The 21,040-nt window shown below is 37.7% G+C and overlaps 1 protein-coding gene across 4 annotated transcripts in view; it reads right to left on the bottom strand.

Annotated features, from left to right (window-relative positions):
• The window catches only part of RYR2 (ryanodine receptor 2), a 768,107-nt gene that overhangs the window by 76,379 nt on the left and 670,688 nt on the right, over positions 1-21,040 (bottom strand). For 3 of the 4 annotated variants that reach the window (XM_058696266.1, XM_058696262.1, XM_058696265.1), the window contains 4 exons: positions 14,508-14,561; positions 13,233-13,256; positions 2,158-2,257; positions 555-634 (listed from right to left, as the gene is read on the bottom strand). In XM_058696266.1, coding sequence (XP_058552249.1) covers positions 555-634; positions 2,158-2,257; positions 13,233-13,256; positions 14,508-14,561 — 258 coding nt within the window. The remainder of the gene's footprint in view (positions 1-554; positions 635-2,157; positions 2,258-13,232; positions 13,257-14,507; positions 14,562-21,040) is intronic. The other variant, XM_058696264.1, reaches the window with a different exon arrangement.

Raw genomic sequence — 21,040 nt, 5'->3', positions numbered from 1 at the left:
TGGTTGAAGTCATTAAAATTCAGCCCAGATCATGTCTAACTTCTTAACAGGACATAACTACAAAACTTGGCTGGGAAGAGGTTTTTTTCATGCCCTGGGAGACTATAATTACAACTAAAAATATTTTAAACAGTGTATTCTGTTTCCATGTTAACCAAGACATAGGCTTCTCACCAAATATACCACAAAATCCTGAGAATCAACTTGTAAGACATGTAACACTGTAAAACATATCGCCAAACTAGGCTCCTGAGGTAAGAATATTAACTTTTCCCCCCACTATTAAAACAAACCATTTTATGCTAGTTCACATGAAATGCAGGTTGCACACCATGTGATAGGACTTCTCAAGAGTCAGTGCCCCGCATGGCAGGGTGCTATCTACATGTTTGAATGCTGGGACTGATGGCCATGAAATAAAGGCATTATTTTACACAGAAATGAAAAGTTGTACAACCAATATTGCTTTTAGGATGACTAAAATAACTCAATGGGATGACAAGAGGGTCCCTCTGTTTGAAGAGTACATTCTGTGGATGGCTTCAAGATCTTACCTGCTGAACTGTGGAGTTCCCGCCATTTAAGATTGCAATTCCAAGTTTCAAAGTCGCCGCTACCATTGGTCCAGTATCACCTTAAAAATATAAAAAATGGCGTTCCTTATATCATTTCACCCACTTCATTAACCATTTCTGTCTCAAAACGTATACTTCTAAAATTATTATCACCCCCCCTACAAATCTGTATAATGGAGTAGGACTGACTGACTTACAAGTCAAAAAATACTAAACGAGTAATAATGCTTATTTTGCCAGCAGTGTTTTTACTCAATCTTGTGGAATTTATCTAAGAATTGAAACTAGATGAGGACATTGAAGAAAAAAACAGAAACAACTTATTTTTAAATACACCTAAAACTGTCAAGATTTAAAACTAATTGTGCATATTAAAGTAATATTGAAAAAATAAGGGCTACCTAGAATTTTAAGGAAAATTCCTCTCTCCTTCTCTCCTCCATATATATATATATATATATACACACACATATATATATATATGTGTGTATATATATATATATATATATATATATATATATATATATTATTTGAGAGAGAGCACACATAAGCAGAGGAGAGGGGCAAAGGAAGAGAGAGAGAAAAGAGAGAGAGAAGAGAGAAGAGAGAAGAGAGAAGAGAGAAGAGAGAGAGAGAGAGAGAGAGAGAGAGAGAGAAATGAATGAATGAATCCCAAGCAGGCTCCAATGCAGGGCTCAATCCCACAACCTTGGGATCATGACCTAAGCCAAAATCAAGAGTCAGGTGCTCAACTGACTGAGCCTCCCAGGCACCCCCTCTCCCCTCCATATTATGTTTGAACAACTTTTATAATTTTCATTTTAGCACTTTTTATCTTACTGTGTTTATAGTATTGCTTTATTAGGATGACTGCCTAATTTGAAGTAAGTCACTCAAATAATAATGACAAAATTTATTCATTTATATTTTTAGTAATCTCTACACCCAACACGGGGCTCAAACTCATAATGCTGAGATCAAGAGTCACATGCTCTATGGACTGAGACAGCCAGGTGCCCCAATAACGATAAAAATTTAAATCCAACCAGTTGTCTACCCTTAGTCTATTTTACTTTTACATTATCCACCTCTACTTATCTTAGAAATACAATAATAAAAATAACAGAAATAGAAATAATAATAGAATAAGAGAAATACCTTAGCGATCTGGGAGAGGGGTGTTTAATAAAGTTTTATTAGAACTCAGCCACACGGCTCGTTTACATATTGTCTCTGGCTGCTTCCATGCTACTATGGCAGAGTCGAAGGGTTGTGACAGAGACCCACGGCCAGGAAAGCCGAAAATATTTACTATCTGGCCTCTCACCGAAAACATTGACCCACCCCTGATTTATTGTGTCACGACAGAATTTCCAAAACTTAAGGACCAGAAATAAAATAAATATTTGAATAAGATTCTGAAAAAAAAAATCCACATTGGACTGGGTTAATGAGAGCCTGCATTTCTGAAGTCACCTGACCTAGGGATGAACAAGAGATTCAGGGACTAGATAAATCAGGAGGAGTTAAAGAGGGGTGCTCCGAGAGACTGAAGGGGTGTGAGGGGAGCAGCGAGCCTCACCTTTGCTGGCACTGATGGTCTGTAGCACCATCTCAGCAGCCCCGCGGTCATGGAGCCTGGCTTGCTGGTACAGAAGCTTCTGCTTCTCCATTTCTTTTTCCTGAACACAAATCCCAACCATTTATGTTGCGGCTGTCATGAAGCACAGCAGCTTTCTACAGACCATATTTTCAGTCATCTCTTCATGTATGGGCTCTATGACAACATCATGGACCATTTCAACACCAACAATATTATTCAACAGATGTTAACAATATTCAACTCTCGGTTTTGCCCTTTATATTTTTCTTGGTATACTTTTGGTACTGGCTTATCCGGATGGATTTTCTCAATTTTAATTGTTGGATTAGTCCAAAGCCTGTATCACAGTTTTGAAGTACTGAACTTCATCACTGAAACGTGCACTTTCTGAACGATACATTTGTGCAGAAGTCTGTCACGTTTTTAATCATCTCCCATGCCATGGCCATAACTTGATACTGCTCAGCAAATGGCTCGAGTTGCAAGTTATCACTAAATGACAGGAAAACATGAACTGAGACGTGTTGGAGTTTAAGCGAAATTGAAAGCGGATATGAATAAAAAAGGTAGGCTTCAACTAAGTAGCGGACTTAGGATACGCATCTCCCCGGTCACCCCCCCCCCCCCCAAGAATAAAAGAAGCAATGTGCCTTTATATTTTGTATTCTCGGGTGGTAACAAACGATACTGCATGGTGCTGCTCGAGCAATGGCTGGGGTTTGGTTCTTTTCCACTGAGACTACCACTGAAAACATAAAGAAGAAAATAAAAATAAAATATAAAGGCACAGCAAGTTCAAGACTGGTAGGATCATTCACTTGAGCTATCCAGTTCGCTGGAGAATTGAGACGGAACTAAGCAGTATAAGTTGCAAAATGGAAGTTGCATAGAGCCCTAGGACAGCGAGTCCATCAAATGGCGTGGTAGAGAAGCTTAGTCAATGGGACATGAAACAGTCAATTAGTATCATGTCCATAAACACAACGGCCAAAACATATATGACCTAAGAGCAGGAAGAGCCGCAGCAGAAGTAGCCAGAGTGACAGTTTGCTGCCATAAACTTTCCATCCAAAGTACGGAAAATAGACACAGGAAGATGGAAGAGGTTTAAAAAATGAAGGCTTGCTAGTTACAGAATATGAAAAAGAAAGTAAACTAAAAGGAGGAGGGGGGGAAGAAATGGGCTCAAACAAATGAAAAAAAAAGAAACCTTCAAATCAAAAGCAACCAACACAGACATTTATGCTGTTACCAGAGAGTTCTCGCCGAGGCTGGCAAATTTGTTTCTTAAATCTTTGATAATATCGTGCTGCGAAAACAAAATTGATCAGGGTTTTTTTTCACACTATAGTTAGAGCTCCTGTGGTTAACGTTTTATTTTTTTTCTTAAATTATGTGATAGGTCTAAATGGAAGCAGAGAAAAGAAAAAAAAAAGGCAGCTTTGCTTCATATGTATAGCCATGCTAACATCTAAAAGGGTTGCCTTCATGTTTAAACCTCTTCCTGCAAAGTCAAGAACAAAACGAAAACAAAACCACACAGACACACAAAACCATATTGTCATTACAACACAGTTTCAGAAAAACTGACAGACCCTTTCGCCTGCTCTTCAGGTGTGGTTTGAAATTGGTCACAGCAACATTTGATCCCTCCTTTTAGACCCAACAATCTTTCACGTTCTTCCCGAACTCTGCACTTGTGCTTCCCAGTGTAACCAATTCCTTTCGTGGAAGACTTTTTCAGTAAGACAGCGAGAAGACATTATTGGCCTAAGGAACCACCCTAGCATTTTCATCTACTAAAGAGGCAAGGGAGTTAGAAAGACTGATTCTTCTACTAACCCAATAAAATGTATGAAGACAGTCATCAGGAAAAACCCAAAGAAGACAGAAGATAGCAGCATGCCGTATATTCTTGAGGGGGGAAAAAACAAACGAACAAAAAAATAGAAAACCCTTTGCTGTTTGTGCTACAAAAGTAGGTGGACCAGCTCGAAGATCTGCCAGAACAATGTACACAATACATTCTAGATCCTGGTATCCTCTGCAGTAACTGAAATCGCTCCTGATGGAGGAAGGTCAGAGGATCAAGAGACAGAATATTCAATTGCCTTCTTAAAAAAAACAAAAACAAAAACAAAAACAAAAAAAACTCCCTGGGCAGAGATCACCCTCATTTTTCTCACACGGCATCTAAATTTCAATATTAATAAATACTTCAGGGGAGATGATGACTCATCTGATACAACTACCGACCTAAAAAAGATACACTGATCTAGAAGCAGGAAAGCCATACTTCATAAGGAGGGATCAGGTCAACCTCTAGGCTTGAATTTCTTCTTTGTCAGATTGAGTTGGAGGCTTTCTCTTCGGAAGATATTTAATATTATTTCTTTCTGGTACTTTGTCCTTTGACAAGTGCTTCCTGGGTATGTAATTTAATCCCTCCATTGGAAATTTTATCACAGCGTAATAAAATAAAACCTTGAAAGCTAAACCCGGAAGTTTTCAGACAATAAAATGATGGATTATGTGGAAAGAAAGACAATTATTTCATTTCAACCTCACTGCAGATTAGTTTTTCTAAGAAAACTGAAGATAGGTCTTTTTAAAGAATTTTACTCAGGGAAACAGCACCCGAAAAGTAGCTTTTTAAAGCATCTTTTTAAGAGTAGGGTCCTGTCCCATTCCAGATTCTGCCTAAACTGCCACTGAGTCTTAAATAAACATTATACCTTCTACTTTAAGTTCAGTCTCTAAATCATTCTGTCTAAGGTTACAAAAGAAGATTGTGGGGAGGAGGAGGTCCAAAGTTTCAATTTTCCCCTAGGCAAAAAGTTCTGATTACCAAGAGCAACCAGGAATTATCAGCTGTTTTCCTCAGAAGATTGCTATGAACCTTTTCAAGGTCAATAGTGGTAATAAATCAGACCCATGATCAAATAAACAGCAGGCACTGAATGAAAGTATTCAACATCATGACTGCATTTAGTATGACTGAAGTTTGTAATAAAATATTAAGATTCTTCCATTTTTTCCTAGAGTGCCTTGCGTTTAGCATTTGATGGGGGGGGAGGGGAGGGGAATTGAAAGGCCTGAAGAAAAAAATCATCCATTCAGTTCTTCAACAACTTGTCTTATAGGAGAAAAATATGGAACTTAAAAAAAAATAAATAAATTACAACTGCCCCTTGCTTCTTGATGGATAAAATAGTTTATCCCTATGATGGAGATGAAAGATATTTTAAAGTAAAGTAGGTCAGCCTTTTGAGAGCAAAACTTTTACACTGAAACTGACGGACCCTCCTCGGTTATGTGGGCATTTGGGGCCGCGTGGACATCCCAGCTACAGTCAGTACATAACGCCACAGGAGCCCAGTTGGCTTGCCTTTTTTTGTTTTTTCTCTTTGCATTTCCAAGCATTCAGCAACTGCTGAAAAGGTTTTCATAATGTTTTCCTCTTCAGCTGCATGTAGAGGCTAGTTCTGAGTTTTCTAAGAGCTGAACTCTTTCTATAAATATTTCCCATAATTTCATAATAAGTCAACCTTACCTATTCTTATTTGGCACCTTAAGAGTAGTCACAACCTACAAGGTGATGTTGAATCTCAACATTATAAGAAAAAGAAGACGGAAATTTAGAAGACTCAATTGGGTGACTATGGGGGCAAGAGCAAAAGGCAGTGAGATGCTAACCCTTTGGTTTACAACACAAACAGGCCAACTCCGACTAAGGGAACACAAAAATCTAGCTGGGAGTCACGTTCTACATTTCAATTATTTTTGTTCAGTATTCCAGTTTCTGAAACTGTAGGTTGGCCACATTTATAAAGAGTCAACTTGCAGTCCTAGGAAAACACTTTAGATTATAACTCTGTCTAATAACAATGGCCCCCCACATTTATAAACTTTAAATTTAATTTCTTAAAAATCAAATGAATGTATATGGACTTTCCGAGAAGAAAGTCTCCATGAGACCAGGGGCTAAGAGACTTGTCTGCCTGTTTTAACCACAAGGATTCATATACTACAGACGCAGTAATGTTCCCTGCACATCACAGGTGTTCAAGGAAATGTGTGGAATGAATTGCAGAACTAAACAGTGTGGTAACAGGTAGCATGTACAACTGATCTGAAATTTTACAAATGCTATCTTTTCACGTGAAGAGCTACAAAGCTAGTACAACGTGGACGTCTCTTTTCGTCCATTTTCGGTACTTGGTCAAAGAATTATACACGTACAAATACTCATTGTCAAACTGTGGTTTTTAGCTCATTTCATTTGCTGTCTGTACCTTTATTACCCATTCTCTTTGTTGCTGAATATCGAATAGTATAATAATCTTCCAAAGTTCTGCTTTTCAATAGGATGGGCATAGTTTCTAATGTTTTCTCTTTAACAACAACAAAAAAAAAATGAAGAAAAAGAAAAGTATGCTTTCACCCAAAGCAAACTTTAAATGCCACATTTTTTATTAATAGATGATCAGAGATGACAGAAACACTAAAACAGAGAAATGTCGTTCAGTTAATGTGTTGGAGGTCTGAAGTTTAGATGTGCTATATGGTATGATTATGGCTTACTTCTTCCTTTAGCATTTATACTCCCATACTTGTTGAAATATTATTTCCCTTGGATTCAGCATATTTAGAACTAACCACTATGATGCTGAAGCAATAAAACCCAGCCGCATTGAAATAATTATCTATTTCAGGGACCTGTTGGCAAAATGTATACTACATCTCACACACACACACACACACACACACACAAAAACTCCATGAACAAAATATAAAGTGGCGTGGGGGGTGGGTGGGGAGAATGAGCAATTCTAAAATCAGAAGGTATCAAATTAGCAATGTTAGATTAAGTTATCATGAGAGGGAATGTGGTTTGTCCTGAGCACAAAATTGATTTAGAACAGCATTCATTTACCCATTTGGTTGCTTAAGCCTTAAAAGCATCAAATACTGCCTTGAAGACAGAAGGAAATGCTATGCAGTCCCACTAGCCTGATGAAAGAGAGAACAAGAAAAATAAGGTGATTGGCGGTCTCTAATAATATGGAGGTATGGTTAGATCATGAAGGTCCCAGAGTGTTGGAAAAATTAATGGGAAAAGGGAGAAGTTAGAATACATTTTATCATAGAATGGATCATGACAACTCATTATCTGGGTTTTGACTTCTCTCAGTGCTAGTTGTTTTAAGGGTCTATAATTCTAAGTTTTCACAAATGATTACTGATCCTTCCCCAGATCAACTCTTGAGAAACAGATGTACTCGATACAGTCTTGAATATTACCTGTTCAGCGGAGAGAGGGCTTTTTCTGGAGACTGTCTTAAGGATACACAGTCCTTCTGTTATTCCAGACTCTGGGTACTTATCCTGTGCTCAGCCACCTTCAGATGTCACCTGTACATCTGGACTTTATTGTATATGTTCTCAAATAATTACTTATACTGAATTTCTGAAGACCTTTATCATTATATCACATGCTGTCCTTTTCACGAAGATCCTCAGGAATTTTTGTTTCTCCCAAAGAAGAGGACTATGTTTATTTTATTGATATAGTGAACTGTGAAATTTATGTGATAGAATGTGGACTCCTGGAAAGCTCATCGTAATCAGTAATGCTGACCAACTCCAGCAAATTAGCAAGACTCTAAGGCATGGGTTTCTGGATTAATCTCATTCTTAGAAGGCTCCGTGTGCCCCTGAACCCCTATTATCCCTCAACGCTTTTCCCTTTTTTATCTAACTGTATCAGGTATAATTGTGTGATACTTTGAATACCAACTAACTAGAATTTAAATAAAAACTTGAAACAAACAAACAAACAATAACCAAAAAGGTAGAGACGGGTATATACGTACAGAAGCTAAGCTATTTTCTACAAAACATTTTTAATGTGACATTTCTATTCTAAAAACTATGAAGTTTATTTTTTTTCCACTCCTCCACAAAAGATTGGAAGAAAAAGTAACAAAAGTTTGCGTGCTTCTATCCATATTCTTGCATTTAGATGAATTATGAGATTTCCCTGAAAAATTAAAAGCACTCACCCATGAAAAGCAAATCAACACTTTTAAAGCTGGGTGTGACCCCTGAGAACATCTAGTTCAAAACAGAAAAAGCTGAGGCACAGAGTAATTTAAATATGACCCCTGAAGGTCACCTGGATGAGAACCCAGGTCTCCTGTCCTGTGTAGTTCTGTGTTCACCCTCCTGGGAAAGTTTCTCTAAGGGCTTCCTCGGCTTGATTTTATACGAAGGTAGAATTGATTAAAAGTAATAGTAACAACAAATACCTATAGAGTTTGTTATGTGATAGTCAATGTTCTGAGTGTATTATATGTGTGAACTAATTCAATCCTTACCACAGTCCCATGAAATAGAATCTATAATCAGCCCCATTTTATAGACAGGATAATTGAGGCTTAAGATCACACAGGTAGCTGGTAGAGCTGGGATTCAAATACAGGTGGCTCATTCGACTGATTCTGCTGTTACGCATCTGCTGTACATAATGCAGTCAAGCATAAACCTCAACTGAGATTATTTTTAAAACACCAGCACATGAAGTCAAACTGTCATGCGTAGCAAAAATGCACAATTATATGTGTAAATGTATATTCCATACAGTTTGCTGTTTAGGTGCAACACCCAATAGGCACGAGTCACCATATACAATATAGAGGACTGTGCTTTCTAGGAACTTTCCTCATACCAGGACTGTACTCCATCCTGCCCCATACCCCTTTCTCTCCAAGACTTGGCAATTTGCCATACTTCTGAGACAGTGGGCCCTAGAAACGGCTCACAGCATTACTGTGGTTATGAAACCTGGCTCCTGTCATCACTACCACCCACTGAGGAGGCCCCACGCCCATGTATACAGAGGCTGTAGTGCCTGAACACGGCTGGACCCACGCTGGCTTTGGCTTCCAAAGGGTGCATGAAAAATCTGCTTATCATCAGGAAGTATGAAGAAATTAAGCCCCTGTAACCAATAACAGGTAGGAGGTGGGACAGAACCAGTGCTCATCCTTCGTCCCCATTAGGCACTGTTCCAAGATGCATACGGTCATTCTAGGGCCATCTGACACCACTGTTGAATAGCTGTGGTCAGCTCAAGAATGCACTATCTTGTATTTGCTCTCTCTCCTTCCTTAGATCATCCATTCTCTTTTGCCCCCACTCTTACCTTCCCTGGGATTGTAACACCCCTCAACCCCAATAAAGTGTTAGCACATAATCTCTTTGCCCTGTTTTCCAAGGAACCTGGGCTAAGACATGGGGGTATTACTTGAGATCGATGATTTCAGTATATAACAGTGCCGTTAGTGGAATGCAGCCAGAGACATGAGAACAGTGGCCATCAAAATTCCTTATCCCTTCTCTATGATTCAGTAGTACAATGAGCAACTCAACACTTTAGCCTGCGTTTTGGGTACCATGGTGCTTCTGCGGTAGAAACAAGGCAACTATAAGTTTACCTGATAAAAAGAATCATTGTTTCAATGTTCTAGATCCAAAGCTATATCTTTGACTTTTTATATTTAAGGGTTGTCTTTGGTAAGACTTGGGGAACCCTTCTAATTTAAATTGCTTTGTTCGTATGGACAGAATTAAATGAACCCATTCAAAGATCGAATTATATAGCTGCTGGAGGGTACATCTTATAGCCAATTCATTCTTGCAGGACTGCCAAAGAATGGAATTCTATTCAAAATTAGATCATTGGAGGGGCCAGACAAAGGCAATTTTATCACTGGGTACAGCTATATAGCATCAGACCTTAAAGACATTTGGGCCTAAATGGATTCTTCCACACTCAGTGATGCATATTTTGGAATATGAGCTGGGTACTGGTCTGAATTCTTTAGCAGGTACGATGATATTTTAGTTATGCCTGAGGCCCATCTGGGATACAAGTTAGTCTCCTAAAGCTTTTTAATACAGAATATCAACTCTGGAATAGGCATTTTTAGCATTTAAGAGAGTAGCAATTCTCTTTAATCAATAGTACAGAATAATAGGACCTCGGGGACTCAGCAGAGAATTCATCTGTGAATTAGAAATTGGGCATTTGCCAGAGGATGATGCAACTTGCCTAATATTTGAGAAAGATGGTTTAGAAGGCAAGTTAATGCTCCATTCCTCTGGCTTACTTAAGCTCCACTGTCATTAATTTGGAGTTTTATTAAGAAATAAATCTATATTATAGTACCTTAATATTCCACAGAAATCCTTCCATTGAATTAGCATTTAATGCCACACGCTCAGAGTTTAGAGAACAGCATTAGAAAAGCAGCAGCCATCTGGGGGACGTTTCTGTGTCTTTTGCAAAATCATAGTTTAAAAATGTGGTTTACTTTGGTACCAAATCTCTTTGTTCATCTAGGTGAAAAAACCCATCATGCTCAAGAGAAATGAAGTCATTTGACCTGCAACATTATTAATTTGTTATTATTGTTATTTGCTTTGGCATTTGAAAAATCCAAAGCTAAACAAAGTGTTCAACTATAGTAATAAGCATCTCAAGTAATTGCTAAAACATTTCTTCCCTTTCAGTTACTCTTGGCCTCTTCTTAAGATTTAACTGTCCTTTTGTGTAGTTTTAGTATTGAAGTAGTCCCAAATCTAAAAAGAGCTATATATAATAAACTAAATATGCAACAAAATTATTAAATAGTTACAGGAAGAGAATACGTATATTATTGATGAAGCAGGGAATTGAATTATCAAGTTAAATCAAGCAAGTTTTAACATAATCGTATCAGCAAAACACACATGTGATGGAAAAAGAAAAGAGCTGTCAAATACTCAGCATTTTAGTCCCCACCTCCTGTGTTTAACATTTCTTAAACTTTACTTCACCCCTGCATGAAAATTTTCCCTATAATGCCATCTTTTAAAAAGACCTAGTTTCTTCTCAGTATCTTCACTGAATACTTACAGATGAAGAATTTAAGTAGAAATACACCAAATGTTAATAATTAGTCAGTTATGGGGATAAAATTAAACTATCACACACTTTAGGTTATTCCCAAATTTGTTTAACATCATTCGTTTTAAGAATTATTGAAACAGCCAAATAAGCTTTCACATTTATTGTATCTTGGATGAAAACTTCCACTCCTAGACTATCTCTAAGTGATGTTAAACAACCAGACACTTCAATGTAAAAAGTCTGGGAGATTACTAAATTCATAAAGAAAAAGTAATAATCCAGTTGTCTGGTCAATGTTCAGTGGTTCTGTTAGTATCACAGAGTCAACCTCAGACAAGAGTATCTTCATGGGCAACTGCTTTCATGTCTCTTTTTCAAATTGGTAAGAGTTCATATTGCTTACTCATGGAGTACGTATTTTGTGAAAAGTAGCATGCTATGCAAAATAGGCATATATAATAAATTACGGTCCTGAATCACATGGAAATACAGTAAAAAATCTGGTTAAGAGGTGAACATTCCCACATCTTGTCTATGGTTATGCACATGAATAAATGGCAATCATAAGCAACTTTAAAATCCTGTTTCGGAGGGGGGGGGCAGTTATACCTGGGGGTTTACATCTTCTTTCCTATGGTTAATTGCCAGGCTTCACCAGTATTTGAATGTCCTGCCAGTCATTCTTAGTCCAGGGCACGTAACCTCTTCCCTCAGGTCAGGCTCCATGCCTCACCTGATCTCTTGTCTTCGGTCTGACCTGACTGAATCCTAGACAGATTCCACCACTAGCCATTCCTAGACTTCTGTTTTGAATAGGGAACTTTTCTTTTTTGAATAAGGAATCACCAGATTCGACCCTATTTACCAAACCGGATTTGCTTTTAGATCTCCCTGAAACTGTATTCCTCTCTCAAAGTAAGATGGTTTTCTTAACCAGCAACACATTCCTGACCTTCCTTATCTGCCCGTATCCCACAGATATCAATACACTCTTGGGGCATGAACTTTAGTGCTAGGAAATCAAATCTTTGGTTTTTGCTAGGAGGTCCCTTCATGTTTTCAACTCTCAATAATTCACAAGCATTATACCTGAGATAATCAGTGATAAAAACATAAATACCAGCTTAGTATCACACTCATTATTACCTACTACTTAAGCCCAGAATATATTATTGTCATATCTTACATGTCATTAACTATATTATATCCATCCAATTAGAGTTAAATCTGACAGCTGTATGAACTCAAATTTTTAAATTTATAAGGATCATAATGTACGAATAATATATTCTTCCAAATATAACAGTGAGTTAAAGTATTATCATTTGTTTCTTCTAAATAGATTCTTCATGACATTATAATTTCATTTTAACAGTAATTTTTTTTTTAACTAAAGCCATGATGGGTATTTTTTCCCTGGGATGTTCTAATCAATTTTCCTATGAACTAGTGTCATGAAAATAATATGTAAGCTTAACAGGGTTCATAACAAAGGAAAATGGTTGTAATGCTAGATCAAGATGGGTTTTTTTGTTAGATAACATTCCAAGTGCTCAGTTATTCAAAATATTAAGAGATAGAAGTAATCATCAAGTTGTTCCCTGTAATGAAATGCTGAAATCGACATTAAAATTGTGGAACAGCCTCTCTGATTACTAACTAGGGATATTACGAGCACAATGGGAAAGCAGGCTTCCTTCCAATCTCATCAGCAATGCCATTTGTCGCGTCTCTTTTCGAGTAACAAGACTCGTATTCAAGAAACATCAAGAGGGATGAGGCCAGAATGCTGTACTGAAAGACCCTTAGCTGAAAGGTAATCAGCTAAACGGCTGGCCTTTGACCCCAGCCCAGCATGCAGCCCAGGGTTCACATGTAGGATAACATTTCAATTATGAGTCATTGGAATGGCAAGAATAAATCTGCATCAAGGAACGGGCACCGAAGGGACCAATTGCATTAGAGCTACGAACTCGTAGAAAGATTGCAAGACCTTTTATTACAAAAGAATCCAAGATGTTGGGTCTAACAAAGGTAAATGTCACAAGAAACCGAAACTCAGACCCAGACAAATACACACATATATATATAGTTTTACCTTGCTGCGTTGGGATCCTGTGACCTTAAGGAAGGATGAGGACAAGAAGCAAAATAGCAATAAACAATTGCTCGGAAGACAACTGACAGACCATAAATGGTGTGCACTTCAGAAAAAAACAGTATTATTTGCTGCTCAGAGCTCATTCGAATTTACCTCAGTTTCTTATCAATAAAGATGGATTTGAGAACAGAACATATATACTTTAGAAAAGATTATAGTGTCATGTAGGAAAATTAATCTTACAGCATCTTAGTCAGCAACAGTCACAGGGTATTCTCAGATTAGTTTTCGTACTTTCCACACATTGACTTCAATGCTGCAGAGATGCTGTATCGAATTGCTTCTGGAAGGGACACTACTCTTTGTCCACCCCTCAACCTCTACCTTTTTATGGGACCACTGTAATTAAGGACCGACTGCTGGCTACTAATCTGTTTACAGACTTCTGGCTCAAAATCCAGGTATGTAATAGGAAAAAACAAATAATGTAATCTGTTTCTTTCCACTTCATTTTTTTTTTTTTTGAAAATTCTATAAAGAAAAACAAAAGAAAGAGAAAAAAAAAAGAAACAGAGAAGGGGTGGTTAGCAACAACTCCTTTTTTTTTTCTATAGAAAACAAAAGTCAAGTCTAAACAAAGGGGGAAAATAATACTGACTTCCCTTCTGGCTACCTGATATTGAGCAGTCTTTCTACTATTTACAAGCTGAGAACATTGAGAAAATAATCATAGAATAGAACGTAGCCCTAGGAATATACGCATTCCTACCTCATGCAAGCAAACTGCGTTCTGCACCACCAGCTACATATGATCAGGAAATGAGTGACCTAATTGGGTTGAAGTCAAAAGAGGCTGAATCTTTTAGGAGTTCTTCAATTCAGAAGAAAATATCAAACCGAGGGTTTAATTAAAAACTCGATGTCATGTTGCTCTTCAGTGAGTATTTTCCTCACATGTCCGTTGGAAATTTCAGATCCCAACATTCACTGAGATGAGAACAATTCGAAGTGATCTCATCTCGGAAGGTTCTCAGGAACACTCATTCTGAACATATGGGTTTTATTGGATTATTTCATTACTCTACGTTCCTTGGTCTTAACTTTAGCAAATGTTAGGACTCAGATCTGTCTATCCAGCTTCTGACATGCAGTTCCTTGACACAATAAGCTGCAGTAAGCCATGAAGCAAGAAACATAAATGTCAGTTATAAGCTATGAAACAATGTTTCAAAGTAGAAAAAAAAAAGACAAATCTAGAAAGATCCATCTTACTTCAAAACTCTTCACTTCTTCTTCACCATCATCATCTTCCTCATCATGACAACTCTGATACATGGAAAACATTAAAAAAAAAGTCAGCAGGATTAGAATATGTTGAGGCAGGAGGTACAAAAGAATGTTGTGTAGAACACCAAATCATTGGTATTAATTTATCACCGACATTGTTTAAATGGATGTGTCAGATACAGTAAACGTGGATGGCATGACCAATGAATTCATGACCTACAAGAAAATGATGCTGTGCTTTTACAAAATCAAAATATTAAATTGCCATTTTAAGTAATACGGATACATGCAATAATTGTGAATAAAATTAACAGAAAACATGTCCATTATCAAAGTGCATCTTGTAATCCTTTAAATTCATTTTTATTGTAATTGATCCAAAAGAGGAAATGAAATTCTAGCTGCTGCTAATATTACTCTTTAATAGAAAAATAAGTAAACTATTCTATTATCTTGAGTTATTTCCCCAGAAATGATAAAGGAGGTATAGTAATCCATGCATACATTTTAATCTAATTCCCACAGCTAAAATTTTTGTTTGATAAATTGTATGAGGACACAGAGGGTCTGCTTCAAATCCTAATGCTGCCAATTATTAGCTGTTTAGCTTAGGGCAAGTTCCCTTACCTCTCTGGGTCTCCCTTTCCTCATATTTAAGATGGGAATAAGAAAAAGAGGACCAGGGCTCCTGAGACGATTATATGAATTAACATATGCTAACGGTTTCCCACTTAGAAATAAGCATCTGAAAATAATAAGCATTTAATACATCTCAACTGCTCCTATTATTATGGTTGACCAAAGGAAGCTGTCACTAACCAATAGCTATGGCAGGTGAAAAACCTTGAGTTCTTCAATGTTAGATCGTTCCAGCCTTTCTAAAGATTCCTTACGGTCGGCAAGCACTCAGTGTATCAGTGAAGTGAATGGTGGCAAGTAATTAAATATAAGCTACAAATCAGAAAAAATGCTTTCAATTCGATGATTGCCTGTATTTTGAGTAGAGAGATGAAGAGGGGGTGGGAGAGAAGGCATAGAATGTGATCCTCCTACCCACACAATAATATTCTGTTGTTCATTCAACAAATATTGACTCTCACCCTTTCCAATTCAGAATAAGACTGACAACATGGTTTGCCAAGGAGAAAGTAAAGGGCACACAGACCTGTGACAATTTTGCTCTTTGGAAAAGGTGTTCAGTAGTGTGCTGCCCCCCAGAAACAAAGATGTGAATTATTTATTCAGAGGGTGGGGGATTATCTGCTAGGTGCTAATGCCACCTTGGCTCCCAGGTAATCAGTTCACCAGGAATTTTAAAAATAAGAACCCATGGGGGCGCCTGGGTGGCGCAGTCGGTTAAGCGTCCGACTTCAGCCAGGTCACGATCTCGCGGTCCGTGAGTTCGAGCCCCGCGTCAGGCTCTGGGCTGATGGCTCGGAGCCTGGAGCCTGTTTCCGATTCTGTGTCTCCCTCTCTCTCTGCCCCTCCCCTGTTCATGCTCTGTCTCTCTCTGTCCCAAAAATAAATAAAAAACGTTGAAAAAAAAATTAAAAAAAAAAAAATAAGAACCCATAATGACTTTAGCAAAACATATCTGCAAGGCAAATCTGTGGTCATCCATAACTACTATGTATCTCATGTTAAACACAGAGGACTTTTGGCCTATCTGCCCTCTAAGATTACCAATGTAATATTTCACTCTTCTGCATTAGTAATTAGAAGTGAAGCATGGGGCGCCTGGATGGCTCAGCCAGTTAAGTGTCTGACTTCGGCTCAGATCATGATCTCGCAGCCCGTGGGTCTGAGCCCCACGCGGGGCTCTGTGCTGACAGCTCAAAGCCTGGAGCCTGCTTTGGAATCTGTACCTCCTTGTCTCTCTGCCTCTCCCCCACTTGCACTCTGTCTGTCTCTCTCTCAAAAATAAATAAACATTAAAAAATTAAAAAAAAAGAGAAGTGAAGCATAGGGATTTTATCAAGTAACAAGCATGTTTACTATTTAAGCAAATTAGAACACTAATATGAAATGTCTCTTACTGGAGAGTTTTAAATGATCTCCTATATAAGTTTTATTACCTTTAAAAATACCAAGAAGAAAAAAAAAAATAGCAAGAAGAAACAAGTTACAAAAAAAAAAAAAAAGGTTATTTATTTATTTATTTATTTATTTATTTATTTATTTTGAGAGAGAGAGCACAAGTGAGCATGGGAGGGTCAGAGAGCAAGGGAGAGAGGTATCCCAAGCAGGCTCTGTACTGCCAGCCCAGAGCCCAATGTAGGGCTCGAACCCACACACCGTGAGATCATGACTTGGACTGACACCAAGAGTCAGACATTCAACCAACTGAGCCACCCACGTGCCCCTTGAAATCAAGAATATATTCGGAAAAATTGTCATTTTAGGTTATAATGATATATGCTCTTAAGCTATAAAAGTCATAGGATATGCTTGCTTTTAGAATTCCTTCAGGAATTTAGAGCTCTAGCTGACAGATTTTTTTTTCAAAAGTTTTTAAGTAAAATAAACTACTTAATAAATCTTTCCATGAAAATTTAGTGAGATTTGCTCCAATCAGGTTAAAATTTGTGATTTTTAGGACCTATTAAGCCTCAATTTGGAATATACATCAAACCTATAAACGACTTTGAACTTCCATTGATTGCACATGTTGAGGGTATGCTGAGACCACAAGAAAACTACAACAGATCTGCAATTTTTTAATGTATTGGGAAGAAAACGAAGGATTCACATGTATACGAGATACATTTTTCAGTAGCAAATGGCATCCGTGTGATATATAGGGTAAGTAAATAGAGTTCTATTAGATGGTCCTAACACACAGGATTAGCTTTCTGCACCAAAATGACAAATTCTAGGCAAGGAGTGATGCCATATGCCAGGAAGGAAAAAGTGAATAAAATCCATACATAAAGGAGCAGAAGTGTGGAATAAGGGACTTTGAAATTTTTTTTTTTTTTAATTTTTTTTTTCAACGTTTTTTATTTATTTTTGGGACAGAGAGAGACAGAGCATGAATGGGGGAGGGGCAGAGAGAGAGGGAGACACAGAATCGGAAACAGGCTCCAGGCTCCGAGCCATCAGCCCAGAGCCTGACGCGGGGCTCAAACTCACGGACCGCGAGATCGTGACCTGGCTGCAGTCGGACGCTTAACCGACTGCGCCACCCAGGCGCCCCAGGGACTTTGAAATTAAAAAAAAAAAGAAAACTAAACTGGAGGATACTTTGGGCCATTCCAGCAACCAGATCGAAATTCACAATTGGTGATGAGAATCCATAAGCAGTAAGTAGGGCACTTCACATTGCCAGCATCTGCTGGGAATTTCTTTCTGCAAAGCAAGTATATTTCACACATTGTTAAGTTGCCCTTCTGTGTCATGCCTCAGAAGATGGAGGAGGCAAAAACCAGAAACTTTTAGCATGCATGTAAATCTAAAAGCTAATGGGTGAGGGGTGCCTGGGGGGGCTCAGTCGGTTAAGCGTCCGACTTCAGCTCAGGTCATGATCTCACGGCTCATGAGTTCGAGCCCCGTGTTGGGCACTGTGCTGACAGCTCAAAGACTGGAGTCTGCTTCAGATTCTGTGTCTCCCCCTCTCTCTCTAACCGTCCCCTCCCCTCCACTCTCTGTCTCAAAAATAAATAAACATTAAAACAAAAAAATTTTAAAGCCAATGAGTGAGATCAAAGTGAGAGAAATCTCCTAAGAAAGTGACCCTGGCCTTTGATAATTTTAACCAACAAAGGATAGAACATTGGGCATAACTAGTATCCTAAATATTTTATTATGTTAGTAAGAGAAGGACGAGAAAATGATTTTCTCAGCCTGAAGCCAAAATAGTGGAAACACTGTTGAGTGAATAACTTATGATGGCAGCATTCTAGATACTTCCATATTGTTATCTTGTTCAAATTGGTAGGAGCATCCCATTAGAATGAAACAGCTTCAGACTGTTGAGGAGAGAGACTGGGTAGTAAAGAAGCATTCTGAGACTCACGCAGGGGTGGTCATGATGACGACAATGGGGATGGTAACAGTAAGCTAATGTGGATGCACTAGAAGTCCTCTGACACACTTTTAAAGGGGTGCTATACATGACAGAAGTTGACGGTTGGAGACACAGGAAAAGAAAAGAATATTAATCTCAAGTTTAAAATAAAGTGTGGCGTGAAAAAATACAAAGATTTAAAATGAGTTTTTTACGATCTAGAGGAAGCAAAGAGAATAAGGGACAGTAAGAACAGGATTTAGAGCAGATGTAATAATAATAATAAAAAAGAAGAGTAGAGCTATTCATCAGCTATTTGCTTCAGATTATACCATGAAAGAGAAGTGATTTTTAAATACAGACATTATCTAGCCAAGAGAAATGAAAATTAAGACCCCAATGAAAGACCATTTTATTCCCATTTGGTTGGCAAAAATTGAGAAATCCTATAATATCAAATACTAGAAAGATATGGATCATCAGAATGTCTCTTAAACACTGATGGTAAGAATGTAATTTCATGCAATAAACTTTGAAAAAGAGTTTGCCATTTTCTCCTTAAGTTGAACATTCTTATACCCTATACCCTACATCCCTTGTACAAGAGAAGAAATGGGGGCACCTGGGTGGCTCAGCTGGTTAAGTGTCTGACTCTTGATTTTGGCTCAGGTCAAAATCAAGCCCTCTGGGATCAAGCCCTCTGTCGGGCTCTGTGCTGATGGCAGGGAGCCTGCCTGGGATTCTCTTCCTGTCTCTCTGTTCCTCCCCCATGCTCACTCACTCTCTTAAAAATAAACAAAAATTAAAAAATATATAAATGAATAAAAAGAGGCCATTTTGAGCCCTTTTCATGTTAGCAAAAACATAGATTCAACATAAAAGGTTATCAACAGAAAAGTAAATAAATAAGCTAGGGTGTAGTTGCCCAATGGAATATAATGAAATAGTAAAATCAAATGAACTCCGGCAACACATAGAAGGGTTGATGAATCTTAGAAAACAGTATTAAGGAAAACAAGTACCAAGAAATTATATATAGCATACTGCCCTTTTAAAAGTTAAAAACAACTAAAATTAAAAACACATATAATTATATGTATAATTATAATATATACACATTTGCATATATGTGATGTGTACGTATTAACAAATAGGTATGATAAGGGAAAATGACATAAAAGGAGAGCAAGGGTACTGGAACACAAAATTCAGGATGATGGTTTCCTTGTATGTGGGAACAAGGTATGGGTTAAGGGGGAAGATCACATGACTACATGTAAGTTAGTATGAAGGTCTTAACTTTTCTTGCGTGTGGTGCATTTATGGGTATTTGCTACATTACTAGAAATGACTACATAACTAACTTAGTAAAAGGAGGCCACTATAATGGGCCAATGGTAAGGGTCTAACATGGAATCCAGAGTTACGATTAACCCAGTTCTGTGTTCCTATGGTTAAAATATCAAAACTGAAAATAAAAACCTAATTGATATGTAAGCAGTGCCTTCAAAAGATCCTGCAATGGTGAAAGAAGACATGAAGGCATAAGTCTCTTAAGGTGAGTTCAACTTTTAAGACTCAAGGCAAAAATAGACATTATGTGAATGCGAAATGATTACTGGTAAACTCTAAGAAACCATGAAGGCCAAGAGGAAGTTTCGGACTCTGGGATGCTGATTTATCTTTCTTTTCTTTTCTTCTCTTTCCTTTTCTTTTTTCTTTTTTTCAGGCTCCATATTTAGCATGGAGCCCTGACATGGGATTTGATCCCACGACTCTGAGGTCATGACCTGAGCTGAAATCAAGAGTTGGACGCTTAACCAACTGAGCCACCAAGGTGCCCATTTAAAAAAAAAAAAAAAAAAAAAAAACCAAGACAATCTTCTTAATGCTTCCTCAAATCATGAAAAAAATATAAACATAATTACCCTATTTCTTCATCTTAATGAGGTTGCAGTGGGGAAATTAAATATGAAGAGCAAATAAGTATTCAAATTAAGAAAACTTGATAATTCCAAGGTCTGTATTTGGCTCACTTTAGAAATTCTCTCCTCATGTTTTCATTTTTAGTTTAGGGACTTTGTGGTCATTGGATTTTCCCCCAAAAGCAGTCTTCCCAAAGGACTAATTCCTTAATTCTCATTTTTTGGTCTATACCTGTGAATGTATCTAAAAATGATGAAGTCAAGCTTTCACTTTTTGCAGATGACATGATATTATACATAGAAAACCCGACAGACTCCACCAAAAGTCGGCTAGAACTGATACATGAATTCAGCAAAGTCGCAGGATGCAAAATTAATGTAGAGAAATCAGTTGCATTCTTATACACTAATAATGAAGCAACAGAAAGACAAATAAAGAAACTGATCCCATTCACAACTGCACCAAGAATCATAAAATACCTAGGAATAAACCTAACCAAAGATGTAAAAGATCTGTATGCTGAAACTATAGAAAGCTTGTAAAGGAAATTGAAGAAGATACAAAGAAATGGAAAAACATTCCATGC

Source organism: Neofelis nebulosa, chromosome 13 (genome assembly GCF_028018385.1).
Source record: "Neofelis nebulosa isolate mNeoNeb1 chromosome 13, mNeoNeb1.pri, whole genome shotgun sequence".
In the NCBI taxonomy this organism is placed as follows: Eukaryota; Metazoa; Chordata; class Mammalia; order Carnivora; family Felidae; genus Neofelis; species Neofelis nebulosa.
The sequence above is the reverse complement of the archived record's forward strand: the minus strand, read 5'-3'. Positions and strand labels throughout refer to the sequence as shown.